The 22,227-nt window shown below is 40.2% G+C and overlaps 1 protein-coding gene across 1 annotated transcript; it reads right to left on the reverse strand.

The window, feature by feature from the left end:
- Positions 1-1,203: 1,203 nt before the first annotated feature.
- LOC105384072 (zinc finger protein 79) lies at positions 1,204-14,522 on the reverse strand. Its single transcript, XM_038121316.2, has 6 exons — positions 14,001-14,522; positions 9,758-9,956; positions 8,495-8,626; positions 6,928-7,259; positions 4,495-4,645; positions 1,204-2,805 (listed from the first exon to the last, which is right to left on the reverse strand). The coding sequence occupies exons 2-6, from the start codon at positions 9,954-9,956 to the stop codon at positions 2,567-2,569; spliced, it is 1,053 nt and encodes a 350-aa protein (XP_037977244.2). The 5' UTR covers positions 14,001-14,522; the 3' UTR covers positions 1,204-2,566.
- Positions 14,523-22,227: the final 7,705 nt, after the last annotated feature.

The raw sequence follows: 22,227 nt of genomic DNA on the forward strand, positions 1-22,227 counted from the left end.
CGATATATACTAAGTAGGTCTCCTAGCTGGCATGATGATGTGACTTGTCTTGGGCAACAAATAAGTCTTAATACCGACTTCTAATTTGGTACAGAGACTACAGAGTAACAGAATGGACTATAAAAATAAAATTGAGTACTTAGGCGTACCTATATATATAATTATAATATTAAGTACCTTTATTACATAGTTAGCTGACCGTAAGTCTAATATTTCAATACTTATCAAACTTACATCTTTTGTTTTACTTAGGAATTTCCCATTTTCCACGGAAAACTCATGGATGATCGTATGGTGCCCGACAAACTGCGTGGAGTGATGGCCTAGGTCATATACCAAAACAAAATAAAGTATGTTCCGTAAAAATCAGGGGTTCTCAAATCATGTAGAATTCAGTATTTTTATTTTTCAATTTCATATAAATCTAATTTATGGAGGGAAATCAAATAAAAGTTTTATCGGCTGGGTCTAATCTTTTATTTTATTTAAAACTGACCTTATTCATAAATAACTTACATTTAAGATTATTAGTTATTACAATAGTATTTTTATTTAATATTTAACACATTTGTTTTCACTTAGTACCTAGGTATCGTTTTAAATTTAGATTTTGATAGTAAGGCCTGTTTCATAAATCGTAATGTCGGTAAAAGTTCCATAGGCTATAAGTATACCTACACGTAAACCTATAAAATGCAGAACTTTATCTTAGTTATACTAAACATGGTCTTGTTGAGATGAAAGATCCAGGTAGGTTGATATCATTTATTACGAGTACTTAATAGGTTGAAAAATTTTAACTAAGTTCTCTAGATATTCGGGACATGACATCAGGGGGATTGCATGTGTTTTAAATCAAATAACTGTTTACTGAAACTTCTTAAACATTTATTATAAATTGGCCTTAATCTTGAATGAAAAGCAGTAGTAATAATAATATAATAATATAATATGTGGGGACATCTCACACACGGCCATCCGACCCCAAGCTAGGCAGAACCTGTGTTATGGGTATCGGACAGCTGATATATCTACACAAATACATAGATAGATACCTACTAAATATAAATAAATATCAACACCCAAGACCCGAGAACAAATATCTGTGTTTAAACAAATATCTGCCCCAGCCGGGAATCGAACCCGGGACCTTCGGCTCAGTAGTCAGGGTCACTAACCACTACGCCATTCGGTCGTCAGTAGTAGTAGCTATAGGTATAATCATGAGCTTCTCGAGGTGAATTCGAACATTAGTCGGTCGTAGACGATGACGATGGTAAGCTAACATAAAGACAACTCTTTGGTGTTCTAGCCGTTATTGCATCACGTGCTTTAAAATCACCCGAAATTCTTTCATTCTTTTAATTAATCCTTACGTCTAACCCTATAAAAGGCTATGCCGAATTTCTCACATCTCATCTCAATATCACAAAGACGTCACAAAAAAAACATAAAGTGCAATTACATTATTAGGTAATAATCCACATAATTTTAATATACGACATCATCAATGCGCATTTTTAGGTAATATTTAGAATTTTGCCTTGACTAAACTACTTATCTTAAATTCTGTTATTACTACCTATCTGACTAAATTAAATAAGTAGTCTAAAATTTCAGTCACAATGAAAAATAATGTCTACAACTATTAGTACATAATAGGTACTTAGGTAGTTGAAATGTACCCAGTTGCTTCATCAAATTATTAAGGCTAAAAGTATAACTAAGTTTCAAAGTAAACTGGTATCAACATAATAGAGGTATGAATTTTCATTCGTAGTTGGTAGTTATTTACTGAAAAAAATCTAATTAGGTAGGTATTCATGTAAAAGTTATAAAATGCAACTGGTAACAAACTTGGTTGAAAGCACAAACAAATAGGTAAGTAGTTAAGTAACTAGTTATCCAGACTTATGTCTGGCTCATATAATGACCTGTAGGTAACACAAAATCATACCTACTTTACCCAAGTACGATAAAGGAATGATAATTCTCGGTAGATATTTATAAAATAAATTCTAGGTCTCAATTTCTTAAATTAATTACAATAGAAAATTATACCTAATTAGGCAAAATATTTACATAGACAACTTATAGGTATGCCCATAAATCTTTACCAACCTAAGTTAACTTAGTTATTAGACTTAAACACGTAGATTTATAAATAAAGCGTTTCACACTCGACTAATCAGACACTTTACTTTGGTTTTAAAGACTTTACAAACTTATAGCTAGTAAAACATGACTTGTGTGGTCAACTCACAATCAGTACTAATAGGTAAACATCTACTATCACGCAAACCGGACGGATGCTGGTAATAAATAATTGTAAATAGCTCCCCCATTCATTCATACTCTCACACCATCTCACACATCTTTACAGGCATCACTAAGGCACTTGGGCGTGATAAGGTAACAAGTTAACTAGGTATATTTACACAAATCTGCGTACAGCCTCTTATGCTACTGCTCATTGGTACAGAGACAATTTTAATTTGTACATGGCATGGCAAATCCACTCTTGATTATTAAACTGACATGTGCTGTCACTGGTGTATTTTCTGTTTCAGTTGGCGAGCGCGTCGCTGAAGTAGCGGTAGGGCGGGCGGGGCGCGAGCGGCGCGGGGGCGGCCTCGCCGTGCTGCGAGTCGCGGTGGCGGCGCAGGTCCACCTTCCTCTGGAAGGCCTTGTCGCAGAGCCCGCAGGAGAAGGGCTTGTAGCCCGTGTGCTTGCGCATGTGCGTGATCAGGTTCGAGCTCTGGCTGAACGCCTTCGAGCACACCACGCACTTGTGCGGCTTCTCCCCTGCAACCAACGAAATGCATTTGTTAGCTACAGCTTCTATAGGTAGTGTCAATCTTTGCTAATTTAAATTACTTATCTGAAAGTGAATGAAAACCACGTCCATATCAACATCAACTAACCTTTAGGGCTACTGACAAGTTGATAATAATTTTAGAAGAACAAAAGTAAAGTTAGTTGTTTAAGGCAGGACTACGTTTGGTTTTTTGCTACGCGCTCGTCCGCGGCACGTGAAGGCTCGTGAAGGCTGCGAGGCTAATTGCGGCGAGCTGCATTTTCGAATATTGATGATGAGGTATTTATCGGGAGGACAGCCTCCTTGTATGGTGGCTGTAAATCATTCGAAGCCCGACTCCGACAGACGAGACGAGCCACCGACGACAAATATGTCGCCACTTGATTTTTTAAAGCGGAGCTTGTTTACCGCACGGCGGCATCAATCTGCACGTTCGCTATACAAAGATATGGCAGCGAGGCTTGATGCTTACGTATTCGGCCGGTTCAAAATAAAAAGTTGTTAAAAGCTCAGTGGCTCGATTTTAATAAGTTGAAATCAATGAGATTTATTATTATTAAAGATAAGAGCGGAGCCTGGGAACGGGTATGATCGATAAAAAGAGGATGGTCGGGTGACGGCGACCTCGGCAAGGCTGGCTCATTGACGACGGCGGCTGTCGTCCACTGCGAGCGGATTTTTTGCTCATTGCAAATTCATTAGCGCTTCGTGAACCGGCTGCGATTTGACGTCGAAAAGGTAATTGCACAGCATTTTAATGTTTAATTCCCGCGACATCGCCACGACGACGGCCCACGTCGATTGCTTTTATTGGATGTATACGCCTCCGATTTAATGAACTTGTCTCACTCCGCGACTGCAGGCTAGCCCGCGGATTAACTGCATTTTACACGATTTATTAGGCATTCATTTCAATATTTATGACTATTGACTTGATCATTCATTCATTTTATTGGTATGGAAAGGATCTAAGTAGTTAGATACATTATAATCTTGGTTTAAACTATGTATGTATAACGAACAACTATGCCTAAACGTGTGATAGAGCTTTTGACTTAACAAAAGCTCTAAGGACATAATACTATGAATTATAAATGCAATCCCACTAGCCTACTGCACGCGTTCTTCATAAAGGTGGTGTTTTTCACACCGCCGAGACAAACTTCGGACAGGGTGGAATAATGGGCGGCCGCGGTGACACAACAACATGTCATCATAGGTAACTAGGTAATTTCACTTGTCTCAGATAAGTTGTTAAATTATAGGCTAGTAGTTTCTGACTGTGATTGTCGGATCGATGACTGGCCTGCACGAAAAGAGCCTCAATACAACATATCCATTATACATAGAGTTACTTGGTACGTAACTTGACCAATTTATCCTCTGTTAGATTTTTCTATTCTGTTAACAAGTAGGTATCTGAGCTGTTTAAGCTGCTGTAACTCAGCATACAGGATTTAACTTGAAATTTACAGCATATATATGTTGGTCAACAGCTATACCTTACCACCACCGACACAAAATGAAGAATCAACAACTCTCATCACCGTAATCGGTTTGGCCAGTCAGAGTGCTGCTAACGTATTATCGTAAAAGGATATACTTATCGTAACATCACTCGAGGTGGCTCCTTCGCCCAATAGATCCACTGAGCAGCATTCATCGAGATTACTAACCTGTGTGTATGTAGGTGTGCTTCTTCATGTCCGACTTCTGGTGGAATCGCTTGCCGCAGTACTGGCAGGGGTAGGGCCGCGTGTCCGAGTGGATGAGCAGGTGCGTGGACAGCGTGCTCGACCGCTTGAAGCACTTGCCGCACTGCTTGCACTGCGAACAACATTACATCATTTTAATTAACAATACTTATTAATGTTACTTACATTGTATTTAATAGATACTTAATAAGGGGTATGTTCTAACTACAGTGTATCGATTCAGCTGGGAAAAAAACCAATGAAAAAGTATTGTTACGTTTCTTTCGTTCCACACAATCTTCGTTTAAATTATAGATGCCAAGGGGAACGAGCGTGATAAAAAAAGAGTTTAAATAAAATATGTAAGACCCGTGTAATTACTACGTTCCGATAATTAAATGATATCCAATTGAATTTCTAAATAGTAGAACACTTTCTAGAGACATATCGTTGTTTTTAAGGTAGTTTCTTACAAAAAATGTATTTTACAGAGCCTCTACGTAGAGCTTAAATAGCGCAATCGGGTTTATGGCAACAGTTGACAGCGACATTCGCCATCACTCACGACCACTCACTCTGCTAATAATAGGCGTCTCAACCTTTAATTTTACTATTTCTTTGATTTCCTTCTTTCATATTATACACATGCTTTACGTATTTTTTACAGCCCAGTAATTAGTTTCAATCAACGGGTTATTATTTTACACGTACCTCGGTAGATAATTGTACGATAAAGGATTTTTCTTTGCCGTAGTTTGAATTTTGAATTTAAAATGTTATAAATGTTCCCTTTGTTATTCTTTTTTTTTTTTTTTTTTACTTTATATACATACTTAGTACGTAGGTACCACTGTGAGTACGTATAAGCTACCCTACGTAACCTACATAATATTAGAAGGTGGGAAAATACGGAAGAAATTTAGTTAAATTTTATACTTATAGGAACAGAGGTCTACCAGATATTTGATCAGTTCTCGTAGCAACTAACCCAGTTGCACGCCACAAGCACGCACAGATTAGACATAATTACAATAACAAAGAGGATTCCGTCTTGTTCACACATTGCTATTGAATAAGACAAAGGAGCCCTACAGTGCCGGTGTTGATTTATTTGATCAGTTGTTTCTGCTGGAATGTATGGAGCCTCATCATACACGTGATGTAGGTTTGGCGCCAGGTTTTTACATTCGGAACTTTTTTTCGTGAATAAAGTATTCCTTTGAGACAATTTAGATTTTTAGTTAAGTAAGTACTGATAATTTGTATCCCTACGACCGTGTGTGTACAGGTTATAGTGAAGGTTCACGGTATGTGGCGAGCTAGCCTGCGCGGGCCGGTGACAGTTGGCGGCAGCTGCCGCGTGCTCCCAAATACAAAAACTGATACTTTTTTAAGCGGCTTTTTTACGTCCTCGATGCACTCGCTTCAGCATAAACAACACAGGTGCTGGGGGTGATTGCCCACAATATGGTTATCGCTTTATTGTTATTTGTGGGGAGGCATTTTTTAAGGATTCTAGCTGTCAGTTTTTTTTGTACTTAAGAATTTAAAAGTAGAAACAATCTGTTACAGTCTTTGATAGACACAGTTATACTTAGATAGCTTTTCATTCAATATTTCAATAAACGGAAGTTTTTTTTTTCTAAGTAGGTACTAGGTATAAGAAATTGTTAGTTTTTAGATAAGTGCAGAGAGAGGGTAGGGTAGGGTCGCGTGGCGGGCGCGTGGCGCTCCCGCTACATGGCAGGAATGAGGCCGGCAGCTCGGCCACATTACACCCGCCGCAGTAATTGTTACAGCCGCAATAAATTAGTTTGTCACTGGCGCACTTGAGCCGGTAAACCTCAACTCAATAACAGTTTTATAGGAAGGCGGCACCTCCGAACCGGATTCGTTTATGCCTATCAACGCCGCATCGGCATCGCCGAATGAATGCTACCACTTAATTTAATGATAAAGTGTGGAAAACGTCGTCTGCCGTTGCAACGTTTTTATCGCAGTATGACACAAGGTAATTATTCGTCCAATTATAAGTTGCCGCGCCGTGATATTAAAAGTCGGAATTTTGATTAAAACCGATGCGGATTTTTATAACGGCTGCGGCTCCCAGAGAAAAAATTAAAAAGACAAAAATGGTCAGAAAGAAGAAGAGCAAGAAGAGTAAAGTGCGCGGCGACGCGCGTCCACTCGCGCGGCCCACTCATTATAGGCATGCCCAGTTTTTGCTATTTGATTTATCGACAACTAAAACGGAAACTGGTTGGTTATTTTAAAACGTTTCGAACGGAAACTGCACAGTTATCTGCGAGCCGTAGGATATGTGTGTTTATTAAGATTTGCCAACAGGTTTGTGGGTTAGTAGCGTCCTTGCATCTGCTTATGTCCGTGCGTGTGCTTGTTAAACTGTTTACATACCTGGAATGTTTTTTCACTTTTGTTTTCGTTCTTGGCGAGGAGTGAGAAGCTGATGTCGGTGGGTGCGGCGCGCGCGGGGGGGTGCGGCAGCGGCGCGGGCGCAGAGGGGCAGCGGCGCGGCTCGGCGCTGCGCGCGCGCTGCTCGGGGCTGCTGTGGCAGCGCTTCACCAGCTCCAGCGGCGCGGAGTCGTCGTCGGCGTCCCACGAGCCGGGCGGGGACTCGCCCCCGCCGCCCCCGCCCCCCGCGCGGCCCTCGCGCTCGCACGCGCTGCCCGGGGACCAGATTTGACGGTTCTTCGTCGACAGGTTCAGTGGTAACTCTTCTTCATCATCTGCAGACAATATTTTTCCTTGTAGCTTTGTTTGAAAAAGCAATATTTGAACATATTTAAACGATAACAAAAAGTATTTTTCTCTTTTGTTTGCTGACGCACGAAATATTATGCAGCTTGAATTATTAATTATCTATGTACTCTGGATAACCGTTTGACTCTCCAAAGTCATAAGAGACGAATGGGACGTCTGCAACTCTGCACCTTAAATTAATTCAAACAATTCTTACAGTAAAATTATATGTAATCATAGGTCTGCGTATTACATACTACAATATATTCAAGCGTGAAAATCTTTGATCACATAGTCACAGCTGTCTCCGACAGTTGCGTCAATGTTTGAGTTAGAATAGAATACCTACCACGCGGATGTATGTAAGTATATATATGTATAATAATTATTTATTTATTACACATTCGTTACACAACTTTAAACCTACATACCTAGGTGCAATGTATGTAAAGATATTATGATTGTTTTCTATGAAAAAAAATGTAAATATTGATTTTCCACTGCCGCTGGTGATAAAGTATCTACCACCTATTATACCACCATCTGGGTCAGACTAGCTTTATGTAAATAGCTACTTACAAGTCGTTACAATATCTGTCGACCAAAAAAAATTCACATGCTATGTATGACAATTTTACAAACTCGTTCCTCTTATCGCTTATCATCGAGCAACGACCGTAGCCGCGCCGCCGACGGATAACGCCTAATTTGAATAAACAATTCAACGTAGGTATTACTAGAGTATTTAAAGCCAATCTAACATCGACGAAGTCCTTATTCCTTCCGTCTCAGGGTTCAAATTTCCCGAAGACGTCTCGTAGTATATGATGACGACTCGGAAAGCTGAAATACACCTCGGAGGTAAACGACTCAAAAACGAGTGCCGCGCTCGTAACTACCACTTACGGCGCGCGTTTCGCAGAGTTATTATTCGGCACCCCACTTACACTGATAGCTATTCTAATTAGGATGAGCATATCGCTTAAGGAGGACGAGGTGAGCAACGGTGCGCGATTGCTTTGCGTACAGCGTACGGCTTTAAGGCTTGATATGGATCCCTAAGTTAAGCAGGTAGAAAGGTATGCTTAATTTACTAGGCTCGTAAAAATATATCATTCTTTACAGATTGATCTTCCAATAATACGTACGTATCTACTTAAGAAAAATATTCATACTAGACGATTATCTCAGCAGCAGAGCTATAAACACAGTAAGCACGTACCGTCTCTGGGCGGTGTGTGGCGGGCGTCGTGCACGAGGGCGGGCGGCGAGGGCGGGCGGCGCAGCAGCAGCGGCCACACGCCGCCGCCGTACAGCGCGCCCAGCCCGCTGCAGTACATGAGTGCGCCCAGCTCTGTGGAGGAAGTGGTGCTGTTAGAATAATATATGTTCAGTAGTTAGTATTCTTAAGAGGTAATGCTAACATGCTACTCTTTGACCGCTACTTTACCTGATAGAAAAGCGGTAACTCAAGCGTACCTACTATAACGAAGCTTTTTTTTTTGTCTAGGTAGGTAGGTACTAGAGTTTACACATGATTATAATATGACTTTAATTTAACGCGAGTTTCAAATATAAAAAAGAAAAGTTATCGTTTTGTAAAGCGGTTGAGATTCATGAGAACAGAAAATTATTCTTGAAACTAAATAACAAAAAAGACGAACAAATGGAAATAATTTTGACTAGAAATCCTTGAACAATATTTCACAATACCTATGCAATGAGTTTCGTCTGCAGTGTGTTTGCACAGATTTTCAGTTGTCTGCAGCCTGACGCAAGTTAGGTACATACGAGTAGGTACCAACAAGCAGAGGACGCGACCTCTCGCAAGAGACAATACAAAAATTTAAATTCAAATATCGAACAAGCCTTACATTTTTAAATGTTAAATGGAACTGCATTTGTTGAGACTGAATTTGAACAAGTGGATCTTTCTGCTGTAATAAGTACCTATAAATGCAACCTACTTGTTATATTCTAGACTTGTGCAGTCTGCAGCACTGGATTCAGTATAAATATAAAACGTGAATTTTCTGTAAACTTTATTATAGATTTTTCTAAATTTACAATTCCAGGACCAATATTCCAAATACTAACCTGAAACCTGACATACTTCAGTTATTTGTATAACTACCATAAAAAATACGAAATTAACCTATCAATTAATAGATTGAAAACCAGATTTGATAAATTTTAACAACACACTCCCAGTTACGAGATTTCCATTTGTTCTCATTTCACGCAATAATTACATTTGTCACACTCCATTATTCATGACACCTGCAATACAATCAACCCATTACTCATCCAAACACAGTATATATTCTATATCTCAGATTGCACCACCCAGGCCTGCTGCTCCAGTTGACTCGGGAGCTAGGCTGGCTGAGCTGAAATTAAGGGGATATGTACAAAGGTTCCATTTGAGAGAACTACGTTCAGGAACTTGCCCCATCTAAGAATAGAATAGCTCCTATTTCCTTACCAGTAGCTCTGGCATACTGCTTGAGTGCGCGCCCAGCGATCTCCAGATCTCCCAGGTGTAGGAGGTCAGCGGGCGAGCGCGGGGGTGAGCGCGGCGAGGCGGGGGGTGACTCGCTGCGCGCGGGGGAGGGGTAGCGGTACGCGGGGGGTGGTGCGGGGGGGAACTCCGCCAGCCGCGGCAGCAGCATGTGACGAGACATCTGAAAAGGGAACACTAATGTTATTGCTGGGAGAAGAAAGGGAATGCAGAAGGTCTTTGACAGGATAATTGGCAGTTTCTTTACAAAGCGAAGGTCTACAGAATGTTCTGAAAGTGACAGCTTCGTGAAGCTGAAAGCTATAGTAAGCCGAAAAGGGGACTCATGCTGAACTCTTTTTTTAATACCCTTTATAATGGGTATTCATACCATTATCTCCTTCAGGAGTTAAGTAATAATGTACTAAGTATAAAATTATATCACAATCTACAATTACATAATGTGTAAATAAACATAATCCTACTACGTATCTAAGTATAGGTAAGTACCTCATTGTACCCTGAATAAAAAATCAATGACATTCAAATACAAATCAAATAAAAAGCAACCAATACTCGCGTGCCTGCCCTAAGAACTAATCAATTCAATATTGGGAAGTAGATCTGTATCAAGATGTCACAGCTAATTCATAGTGAAGGCGAAAGTTGTGATATGATCGCTGCCTATCCGTGCCGGCCGCCATTACCCCAGTACCGGCGACCGGCGCTATTTGTCCGCACACTCTGATTACTCGATTCACTAAGGGCCGCGTCGACAGTATTAAAAGCTCAATCAACTAAATGAAGAATCACAATAATGGAAGTGGCCACCGCTGCGTACGCGCATTAATAATGCAAACGTCCACACAATCTTCATTACGGTAATACGCATTAACCTTCGCGGGCCTATACAGGGTGTCGCAGAAGTGGTTTACTAGGTTCTACCTTTTTTGGCATAAGATTTTTTTGCCTAATCTCGTATTGCATAGTAACGTTTGGTCAAAGTCTCGTTACGCCGAAAATCGTATGGCATAAATCTCGTTTAGTAAAAAGTTATTTAGCATAACATTGTTTAGCCTAATAATGGTATGGCCAAATCTTGAATAGCCTAATAATGCTATGGCATAGGTTTATACAAAGTAATAATATTCGTTTGGCTTTAACTTTGACGGAGCGTCTCCCTACATAGTGCAAACTGGTGCCTTGTATTGTTTCCGCTGTTTGGAAAACGCTCCGCTCCGCTTCGCTGCGCTCCGCTTTGGTTTTGATGAACATGTGCACCTAACACGCTCCTCCTCGCTTTGCTCGTCGTCGCACCTATTTTTAGGTTTCGATCACATGGGGTTTGTAATAGTTATATTGGCCGTTAACTTTCGATTTTTTGATCATACAATATCATGATTTTCGGGATGTAGGAGAAAAATACCACAATTTGTACATTTACTACATACTTAATATATTATTTATTAAGATAACATTAGGAGAAACAAGATTATACATAGGTATAGACGAACATAAATTTGAGCAAACGAAACTTAGGTGTTTAAAGATTGTGCCTAAAGAGTTTTAGACGAAACGAGCCTTATGCCACATAAGTCTTGGCAAAGTGATGGTTCGGCCAAAAAAGTTTAGACCATACGAGTTATGCTAAATGAGTTTTGGTCAATAAAGATTATGCCAGATGAGCGGAACCCGGTTTACTAAGCTGAAACAGGGTGACTCTAGGAGTGATTCTGAACGACTTATGTAAAATCGTGAAAAAAGAAATAAGTTCCCATTGTAAAAAGTCAGGTGACCAACAAAGGTTCTATAAAAAAGGTTTTTTTTTTAAATTTAACATCCTGTATTTGGAATATTTACTATGGGTGGATTAACGTAATTGCTTATGTAACAAAATCTAAATTAATGATGCCATAATTTGAGGGATGATTTGGCGAAATTGTTAATTGTTATCGCGTATAATGTTGTCATTACGATTGGTGAAACCTTTACCCATCCCTGTTTTACATTAATTAAGATGATAAGACGAGTAAGGCCCTTATCAGATTTTTCCTCATTTTACCTAGTGTTTATTATCAATTGTTTTTTTTACTTCTTGATAGAAAACCAGCCCTTATTGGTATTATAAATTGAAGCCTCGGATTTTTAAATGCATATGCTAAGAGTTAACGTTTTTTTTTTAATAAAAATGTAACTGCGGCAATTTTTAATAAGCAGTTGCATTATCAAAGGGGCAATTACATACAATGACAGTATCTTTGCACGTGCTGGGAACTATAGCAAATGGTGAAAAAATCAATCTTTGCTCTAATTATATTAATTGCTTATGTATCTATGAAACTAGGGAAGGACCTAAGTACTCCTTTTAGTTAGCTTCAGTGGGGCACTCAGTAACTGTTTGGACTAAACTTCAGAGTTGAGTAGCGGGAAGCTTATAAGTACAAGTTAAGTATCCACTGAAATGAAAACTTCGGATGATGTTAACTGCTTATCTAAGTTGATTGGTGATAGATACTGTAGGTATAGCTATTATGTTCAACGTGAAATGTTAAAAATATTTTAATTAAAGTAAACAATTATTGATTACTTCAGTACTTGAAATGAAGATATGATGCTCATTTTCAAATATAATTAATATAATTTATTATAAATGAAAAAGTACGTTTATCAAACTACGTATACCGAATTTGGTTTGTGTTCACAGTCACACGTGGCGTGGCGGGAACGATCTTCGCAACAAAGTCACATTGCACTGACTTGTAGGTTACAGATGTTTTCAGTTTTCACGGGTGTAGTACCAATAGTATTATTATTTATAGGCTATTTAAATAAAATACTCGCAGTTCAAAATTAGGCCTCAATGCGTACCAATTAAGATCAAAAGTACTGGTAGCTATTTCAGTTCACGAAATCAAAAGTGTTCATAATTTGCAAATTTCAGTATGAATCATACCGAAGGTGTTCATATGAAATATGGTGTGTGTTCTATAAATTGCAATTATTAAATATACATTTGTAGTACGGGAACATTTATTTATTCTTTTATAAAATAACTATATTGTTAACTTTACATATTAGAATTTTATGAGCTTCGTAAAGAACGTTAGAACGATAAGATTGAAAAACTTAGGTAATGTTACTAACGGGTAAATCCATGCTGGCACGATTTTAAAACAAGCGTGCAACTCGTTGTACATAATATAAGTGTTAATGGCTTCATAATATAATTCACATTCCCCGATAGTACCTACATACACGCATGCTACACGGGATAAAACCTACTTCCCTAGATGCGCCCAGATGCATGCGCGCTTACTGTACCTGTCAGCCAGGAATGTGGACACTAGGTCCACTAGCATACCTAGAATATTGTACAGTGCCCTAGCTTTACGTAGGACTCCTAGGAGTCTGTAGGATAAACTGAATAGCATGCGAAGCCCGCTTGTTTTGTTTTTCATCTGAGTGCTTTCATTAAGTTTTATTTTTCATTAAGTTAATGAGATACTCTGAACTACTAAATGGCTGAAAAGATTTTGATGTAAAAAGTTATATAAGTTATAAGAAAGAAAAATAAACCAAATCCTAAGTGCGACGGTGCCAAACCAATATTGTTCTAATTCTGTTTTAAAATAATTTCGATATTTCGCTGAAATCCTGAAAATTATTATTAATACTAAGTATGAATAATAGCTGAAGTGTATTGAGGAAGTATATACTAAGCACATAATAGTATATATACATATTGTATTATTTATGTAAATTGCACAGCTTTATGTGGACAGTTGGCAGTAGAAACCTTCGCGAGTGTTGCTTCATATTTTTTACAGCTTCTATTGTTTTTTATCTGATTTAAGTGGGTCGGAATAAAGTACGACTGATTTGAGGACTGATTTAAGCTCCTTTTACACAATTGATTAGTGCAAGTGACGAGTAGAAAGGCATTTAATTATAGTAGATAAAAAATTAGCAGAAACAATTTTCAATATTGACATGCAAATAAGCAATAATAGGTAATTCCTAGATTTGATACTTAGTAATACTTAATATTAATTATCGTATTAGACATACCGTATTTAGATTAAAAAAGCATAGTAAGGGTTAGTATTAATTAGGAACATTCAATCAATTATATTAATTTTAGGCAGCTAACTTAATAATAATTGTTTAAAAATGCAGTTTTGTCAAAACATGGAAAAGTGCAGTAAAAAGTTGGGCGGGCGGGACTTACCGTGGGCGGCGGGAACTGAAACTTCCTTATAGCAAGTCACTTTCAGGCACTCAGTAGTTTTCAATGTTTATTTAGAACTTGCGGCCGGCACAATTAATTTTCATTTTATTATTATTGACTTGAATGTTTTATAATATTTCCGTGTGTGGTGCGACAGTGAAGAGTGTCGGGGACGGTCGGAGCGGTGTGTCGCGCGCGGCGCCTGCCACCTGACTGAAGGCAGCGCGGCGAGCCCCGACCTACCCGACCGAGCTCCCACAGCCACGTTCCTTTTTCAAAACGGCACAAAAACTGCGCCCGCTGGAGGCTGCGCAATAAAGAAATGATTTGATGAAACAGCCACTTGACAGGTGGCTCGCGACGCGCCCTGGCTTCCACACGATCATGTGTTGAACCTGTAGCTCTGAAGAGCTTCGCAACAAAAAGTGAATGCTGAAACCGTTTACGAAACGTTTTACGCCTTTCATGGACCTATCACAATGCTTAAAACCGAACACGCACAGTTTTATATACGGATTTCACGGTGTTTACCGGACAAAAGCTGAAAAATTTCAGGCTGCGACAATTAGTCATGGCACACCTGAAATAACATGAATGCAGTTAGTTGAGAGACGAGATGCCTGAAATAAGTGGCGGGCGCCCGGGGCTCGGCTCATCACCGCCACGTGATTGTAATTGTGTGTCTCGAGCTCGGTGAAGCTTACAGCTCATTTTGCGCTTAACGCTTTAATCTGCGCACTCTAATCGGCGCAGTAATGACGCGCTCGGCAGCGCGCCCTGCGCAGGCGCATCACGGGAGCCCGCGGGACTAGGACCAGCTAATTGTCAGTTGCATTACACTGAGGCTCAGAAAAATTGCTTTTTAGTATTAATGCCCTGAAATAAGCGGTTGCCGGCCGGGTGACATTTAAACTATCCTATTATGGATCGTAACAGCTTGCGGCTTATGAACTCCGCGTAATAGCGGTGCTGTTTGGAAACTGCATAATATCATGTGATAATGTTATATGCATTCTAATTACTAGACCGTGCCATCTTTAAATTAATAGTTTCATTTTGTAAAGTTTCATTACCTGGCTTCATGGAATCTTGTTGAAGTGGGTAGTCATTATTAATAACAAGATTGTCTATAAAAATATATATGTTACTTACAAGTATATATAGTTCCTATAGCTAATGCTATTTTGTACTTTTGGAGATTTCTGTTTTGCCAAGTGCAAAACTTTTTTTAGTGTGAAATATTTTGCTTCTAAGTACATAAGCTACTATTTCAATTAATATTATTCATGCTATCGGTCGTTAAAATGTTAAAATCAAGTAGGCGCCTCGACAAAATAAGCTTAGATTTAACTTGTCCGAGCGTTAGTAATCGTTTGTTTACTTTCAGTAGCTGAAAGTTGGATAATCTGTGAATCCCCGCGTTGAGATTAGAGCGGCGGCGGCGGCGGCGTTAGACGCGAGGCCCCGCCCCCGGCGCGCCATTGGTCCACGGGCGGCGGGGCGGGGCCTGATTAGAAAACACTTAGAAGGCTTTTCTCGGCCAACACTATTTAATTCATGATACCAAAATACTACGTCGAAAACATTGTCATGTCAACACACTCCGAAAGATTGCTTATTCTAATTAGTCTTAAGTGTTTAGCATTATTTGGCATGCCATTGATAAGAGTGGGTGATATTCAAATTATTCAACTTGATTAACATGGATTTTGCGTTTAAATTGCTTTTAAATAAGGTTTCGTCTTTTGTAAATTTTATTTTGAGTAGGTTGGTATAAGATAACAATTACGAACCTGATCGAAGTTACGAACAATCAAATACAACATTCGAAGAACGACATGACTGAAAGGATATTTTAATTCGATTAATCGAAATTTCATATATAGCGCGATTTAGCTCAGCGATACGACGTTATTAGTAGCTAAGTGATTTGACACATAATCGCATTGTAATTAGGATTTAACACGTCGATGGCTGCATTAGAATCTCGGGAAGTTTAGCGGTTTAATCTGCTCTGGTTACGTTTGGGGAGGTTGTACGGTTTCAGGATAGTGCTTCAGCGGAGGGCTCCGGGGGTTGAAGCGAGGGGGGAGCGGGCAGGAGTGCACTCGGGGAGAAAATATACATAACGGCAAGCGCGTGCCGGCGGGCGCGCGGGCGGGACGCGGGGCGGGGGCGGCGCGGGGCAGGGCGGCGGGGCGGGGGCGGGGGGGCGCGTCACGGCCCGTTAGCGAGGATGCGCGGCGCGTGCACATGTCGCCCCGGCACGCGCTCATCCACTTTTTATTCACCTTTTTCTGTTACTGTTTTTGTTTTCTCCCTTTGTTCGAATTTTGATTCGAAGCCTCTTTTTCGAGGGAATTAATGAGGCCGGATTGGAGATATCGCGATTGTATTTGTGATTCACGAAGGTGTATTTTTTTATAGCGATGCCGCTATCAGGAAAAAAAACATCTTGGGACAGCCCGTCCTGGTGAATGTAACGGTCGCAGCCGAACGCATTATGGGGGTGCGGAGCAGTTGTGCCGCCTGTATCACTACAGTGTAATTTATTCCGCTGGTCCCTCATCTATTCAGTTAAGCTTAAGGCATTTCGCATACCACTACTTTAATGAAAACAAAAGCAACAACTGCGCATCATACATAATCAAAGCCTGTATCTACTGAGAAATAAAGCAAAACTTGTAGTTAATAGCAGAATCAAAATAGAATGTTTGGAGGGAGGCTTCAGCTGCAGAACCGGCCGCCGCCGCCGCTTGCTGTTTCTTAAAGTCAACTTTTATTAATTGGGCAGATGAGAGCCGCGCGCCTGTGATGAATGTTTCTGCCTTATAAGGCCCGCAGTTCGCGAAACCTTTTATAGATTCTCAATTAAAAGTGTCTATTATAGTTAATAGGACGGACGGATGGACATAGTGGCGTTTAAAAACAGGAATATTTGCTTTAAATACGGGATAAAAAACAGGTAATATAACGGAAAGGACGATTAAGTGGAATAAAATATAGCATGGGGTTGTGAGCGGCAGGTGCTACGACGGAGAGCGGAGCCCAGTGAGCTACGGCGCCCGCGATAGACGCTACGAACCTCGCACGGATAAAACTATCTAATCTAACGAAGGAAAAAAAATGTCTCCATGACTCCGCTGATGTCTTAATGATGGACAATTTTATACACTTATTTTGTTTTAACTTATATTTTTATATATTACAAATAAAATGCAATAAATTTCGCAGATTTATATTTCGCAGAACAATAATATGTCCTCGATTCCATCACCTACAAACATCGATATCGGTAGAATATCGACAAGCCATCCCGGGGCAACCCTACGGCACCCTCAAGATTGAGGGAGCACCCGCCGCGGCATGTGCGCCCTTAACGGATTTATTCAAACCTCCTTGCAGTGCGGACACCTAACCTCTATGCTAAATTAAGAAAAAAACTCATCAGTTCATTGAACGGTGTTCGTTTTTTGAACGTCTTTGAGAGCTTTCTGGGTGAGGGGGTATTAGAAAGGAGTTTGGAGTTTTCTACTGGGTTAACTGGTTTAAAATATTATTTAGGAGTTGTTGAAATTAAAGAATTTTAAGCTTAATAATATTATTAACAAACTGTAAGTATTTTTGAAAGTTCCTGTGACAAGCACCAGATTTCTCCTAAACGGAAAAGGAGCTTTTTCATTGATCGTGAAATTGCGGTATGTTTTATGCACTATAAGTCATTTGAGTGATAAATTAGCCAAATTTCATTTTGAAAATTCGAATTTGCACTTGATAGGTGAGGTCAGGGATAACATACAGACTGGTAGTAAGTAGGTGTACGATCGGCGCTGGGCCCGAGTGGCTCGCAGACTGCAGGGAAACCGCATACAGACAACATTCTTGATTTATACGATCACATCCTTATGGCATTATTATAAAATTTATTCTTTAACATGTTCCATAGCATCAGAGATATCATCATCATCACGACCCATTACGTCCCCACTGCTGGGGCACGGGTCTCCTTCCAATGAAGGAAGGGTTTAGGCCTAGTCCACCACGCTGGCCAAGTGCGGGTTGGTGGACCCCAACACAAGCAAGCTTGTGCTGAGAGAGTTGTCGGGTAAGTGGGCAACCCGACTGTCAGATGTTTTCAAGCCGCCCGAAGGCCTCTGACTAGGCTTAACGACTGCTGCCGAAGCAGCAACCGGGACCCACGGCTTAACGTGCCGTCCGAAGCACGGAAGCGTCCAGAAAAGCACCACTTGAAATTGGTCACCCATCCAATGGCTGACCGTGTCAGTTGTTGCTTAACCTCAGCGATCAGTTACGATTACTGAGGCCCGCTCGACTACGGACGCTTCGAGATATATTTCATTTAAACTCAGCCGAAAGAGTTATGTTCAACAAAAAGATGGGTAGCCATAAATTAGTGTTAACAAAAATGCCTAAGGGTTCAAGTGTCACGATTAAAATATGATTATGCTTGCGTGTTGAGATAGCATAACCATACATACTGCTACTAAGTAATACCATAAATAAAATAAATCTGATTTCAGTGAAAACATTCAATTGCACCTTGTACTTTTAGGTACATGATAGCTAGATTGTAAGTGTTTATCTTCAATTAACTTGAAGGTGAAGAAATGGTACCCGCAAATAATATTTTGGTGCATTGTCTGCGAGGCAACAGTTACCTCACAACACAGGCATATGGCGTGCGGCGCGCGCGCAGTCGCGGGCAGAAACCGTAAAAGCTGCGCGGAAACCACGTCTGTGTCTCCACCGTCATCTCCAGCGCACAATGCGGGGCGGCGGGGCGGCGGCGGGGCGGGCGGTGCCGCTCATTACTCGCGCCGCGCAGTAATTGCCGCCGCTGCAGCCCGCACAATGGGCACATGGCCCGACTCTCCACTCGGAGGCCGCAGACTGCTGTTCGCTTTGCGGTTTGCGATTACTGCCTTCGTAATACCACCATACATGAAAAAATCTTTCATACCATTCATTTCACTCTCATTGCGCGCATCACAATGAGCTTGCAGTAAAATAATCTATATTAAAACGTGCAGCATTTAACATGGTTTGCGGTATGCCCTTGCGATTTCGTGGCTTCAATGTGTGCGTGGACTTTTCAACATTTAAACGCATATGCTTGACTTTTGATTATTGGAGGCTATCAGGGGCTCACATAGGTATGCGTACGTGTACTCTTTGACAATTTAATAGCATATGCGAGTACACCTGCTGTTGCAAAAAGTAGGCGCACGCTTCGGGCGCGGAATTCGTCGCGTCGCTCCTAGCCGAGCCGGGGCTTCACTCTGTACGCTATTTATCTGGTAATTGATTGGAAAGGTGCACTATTAAGTGTTTCACTTGCGTTTTTACCAGTGTTTACCTTATAGGGCGCTCTTTGTCCTCAAAGCGAAGGGTTTGGTTTACATTTGTAGAGGCATGTGCGATAGCTATAGGTTACAAACAGACCAAGATTGTTGTTTCTTAAGAAAGTATTTTCAGCTTTAATGTAGTACAAATACAAACCATATTATTTACCCTAAATTAAAGATCCTCATTGGTCTTCCCTGATTTCAGATATGAACATATCACCAAGTAAATCCTGTAATTTGCAGATTTTAAGAGTATGTTCAGTTCTCTGAATTTATAAAGGTTGTTACGAGTACAAGACAATCAAGACTCGAATATCTTAATGAACTGTCAGCGATGCGAGTGCATATAGGGGGTGATATCATTATCCCCGTGTCGTCATAAACCACTGCGTGGTAGCGTATGTTTATAGGTACATGTTCATTTATTATGGCGATACGAAATCACTGTCATACAGTAACGAGACTTCTTTAAATGGACAAACCTGATTTGTTAAAATATTTTATGGTTCCTTGTACTTACTAGATACCCACTCTGAGTCTTGGAACCTACTGAACTGACATAGCAGCTCGGTCATAGCTAAAGCAGTATCACAATCACCACATAGTTAAGGTATAAAACAATATTGCTTATCGCGTCTGAAAAACTTTCAGGTCGAAGCGAAGCTTGCGGGAAAAGTAAGTACACTATACATATATATTTTAAAGAATTCAGTAGTTGTTTGTAGGTAGATATCATCATATCAGTGGAAGCTTCTCAAAGCTCTCAGAGCTTTCACATTATTTATAGATTATAATTGTTTTGTGTCTACTTATTGTTATTTTTATGGTGCAACTAAAGCGTGTCTTTTTGTATTATACAGTGGAGATACCTCATTGCGGGGCTATATGCGCAGGCGCAGTGAGGAGCCGCTTGCCGGCGGACACGCGCCCGCGGCTGCGGTCGCGCCGCTTGTCCACTGTAATGAGTATTTTAACTACTGTTTGTAAATCATGCCTTTATTCGCTCTTATGACCAGTTAGGACGCAGTTAATGCTCTCAGCTGCGGTTTAATGAACACATGAACCGATTTCCTTTTAATAAAAAAATCGTTATTATAAAATGCGGTAGGTATTAAAGTCGCAATGCTTTGGTTTTTTTACGGCCGAAGATTAAATCAGAATTGGATGAATTTTGAGGTTGTAATGCGATATTCCGTTAATATTCAAGCAGTAGGTACTTAAGTGATAGTGATTTTAGCCTACGCCCACGGCAACGCCGTTCACCCTCACGCTAATTCTTATCAGATCGCGTAACTTTGGCATTAACGTATTCACGTCGAAATCTCCATGTTTAACGAAGCGCGTGGCCACCACCGGCCCGGCCAGCTAAAGCTGGAGCTACAATAAATTTCAACAGTCTTGTGATTATTTTCTCCTTTGACACCCCACACCTGACATTGATTATAGATCTACATAACTTGTAAGTACTGACTCTGGGTCGTAGCTCAGTTCGTATCGGTGCTACGTACTAATGAGGCGTTAAATTACCTACGAATAACTAACTATGTATCTACTTAGTTATTAGGTACTTTTTATTAGCAGTCGTAGGTAGGTCTCTAGGTAGGGGATAAAATATGTTAGTGTAGCGTTTGTTTATTAAACTTGTGCAAGCGGAGCTTTCAGACAAATCTTATTAGTTTGCATCGTATTACATTACAAGGAATGTGGTGTCAAATGCTAGCATGAAGAGTTAAAAGATACTTATAGCTTGCTTGATGTACAATCTAATCAAATCAAATGTGGTTACTATCATTATATTGATTTACGGAAAATCTAACATAGAAATTGTACGTACTTGCGTGACTTTACATGTAATTTGTATGTACATATGTATGGTAACATAATCTAAATTTTTATATTTAACAAAACTCTGGCACGTACAAAAATAAATAGTAACTTACGTAGGTAGACAGTACATAGAGTTTGCTGCTGTAAACCGTTTCTAATTTAAGTGGTATTGTGTGTAAATACACCGACGTTGACAAGGAGGGCTGATGGCGGCTTGCTGAAGAGGCATTGTTTTAGTGTTAAAACTGGTTTTAACTGCCGCGGTTCCGTTTATGTCCACTGGATTTTAAATAATTACATATTTAAATGTCTTTAACGATATTTTTATTTTTACCTTTACGTACTTGCACAGCATAAATCAGAAACTCCTAGTACTTATGCTTAATATACGAGGAATCTAAGGATAACATATCTTTGAATAGCTTTGGTAACCACTTACTTAAAACAGTTAATGGTTTACATACTCAATAATATTATTATAAAAAAGAACACGCCCTGAACATTCTAATTACTTTGGCTAAACTGTCTAAAAATCCTGTTTGTCTTGTTTCTTTTTACCAGTGGAATCCAGGCTGAGATTTGTATAGTGAATTGATTTAGGTCGCGGTGAGTGGCGTAGTCAGTGCGCAGCGGGCCGCGGGGGTGAAGCGCGGGGGCGGCGCGGGGGGCGGCAGGTGGCGCGAAGGACGGGCCGGGAGCGCCTCGCAGCTAATTGATTCCAATCTGAGGCCCAAAACCTCGATAATTCACCCTTTGAGGACACCACTCTCGCCCGACCGCAATTACGCCAACGGGAACCTAACCGCATTGTCCCGTTCCTGTTTTTAGGAAACCCGTTATAAATTGTCTTTTCTTTATAATGCAAATAATTTGCATTCGAACAGCATTTCTGGAATATTTTCCATCGATGATTTCGTAAATGAAGACCTCTCGGCGATACGTCGACTTAATGAATTTCATAAACGCTGTTGACAACCGCTCGTACCTGCACAGTCATTAAGTAAATGATTATGTTTAAGTTTAATGAATGTTTG

This window comes from Plutella xylostella, chromosome 4 (assembly GCF_932276165.1).
Source record: "Plutella xylostella chromosome 4, ilPluXylo3.1, whole genome shotgun sequence".
Taxonomy (NCBI): domain Eukaryota; kingdom Metazoa; phylum Arthropoda; class Insecta; order Lepidoptera; family Plutellidae; genus Plutella; species Plutella xylostella.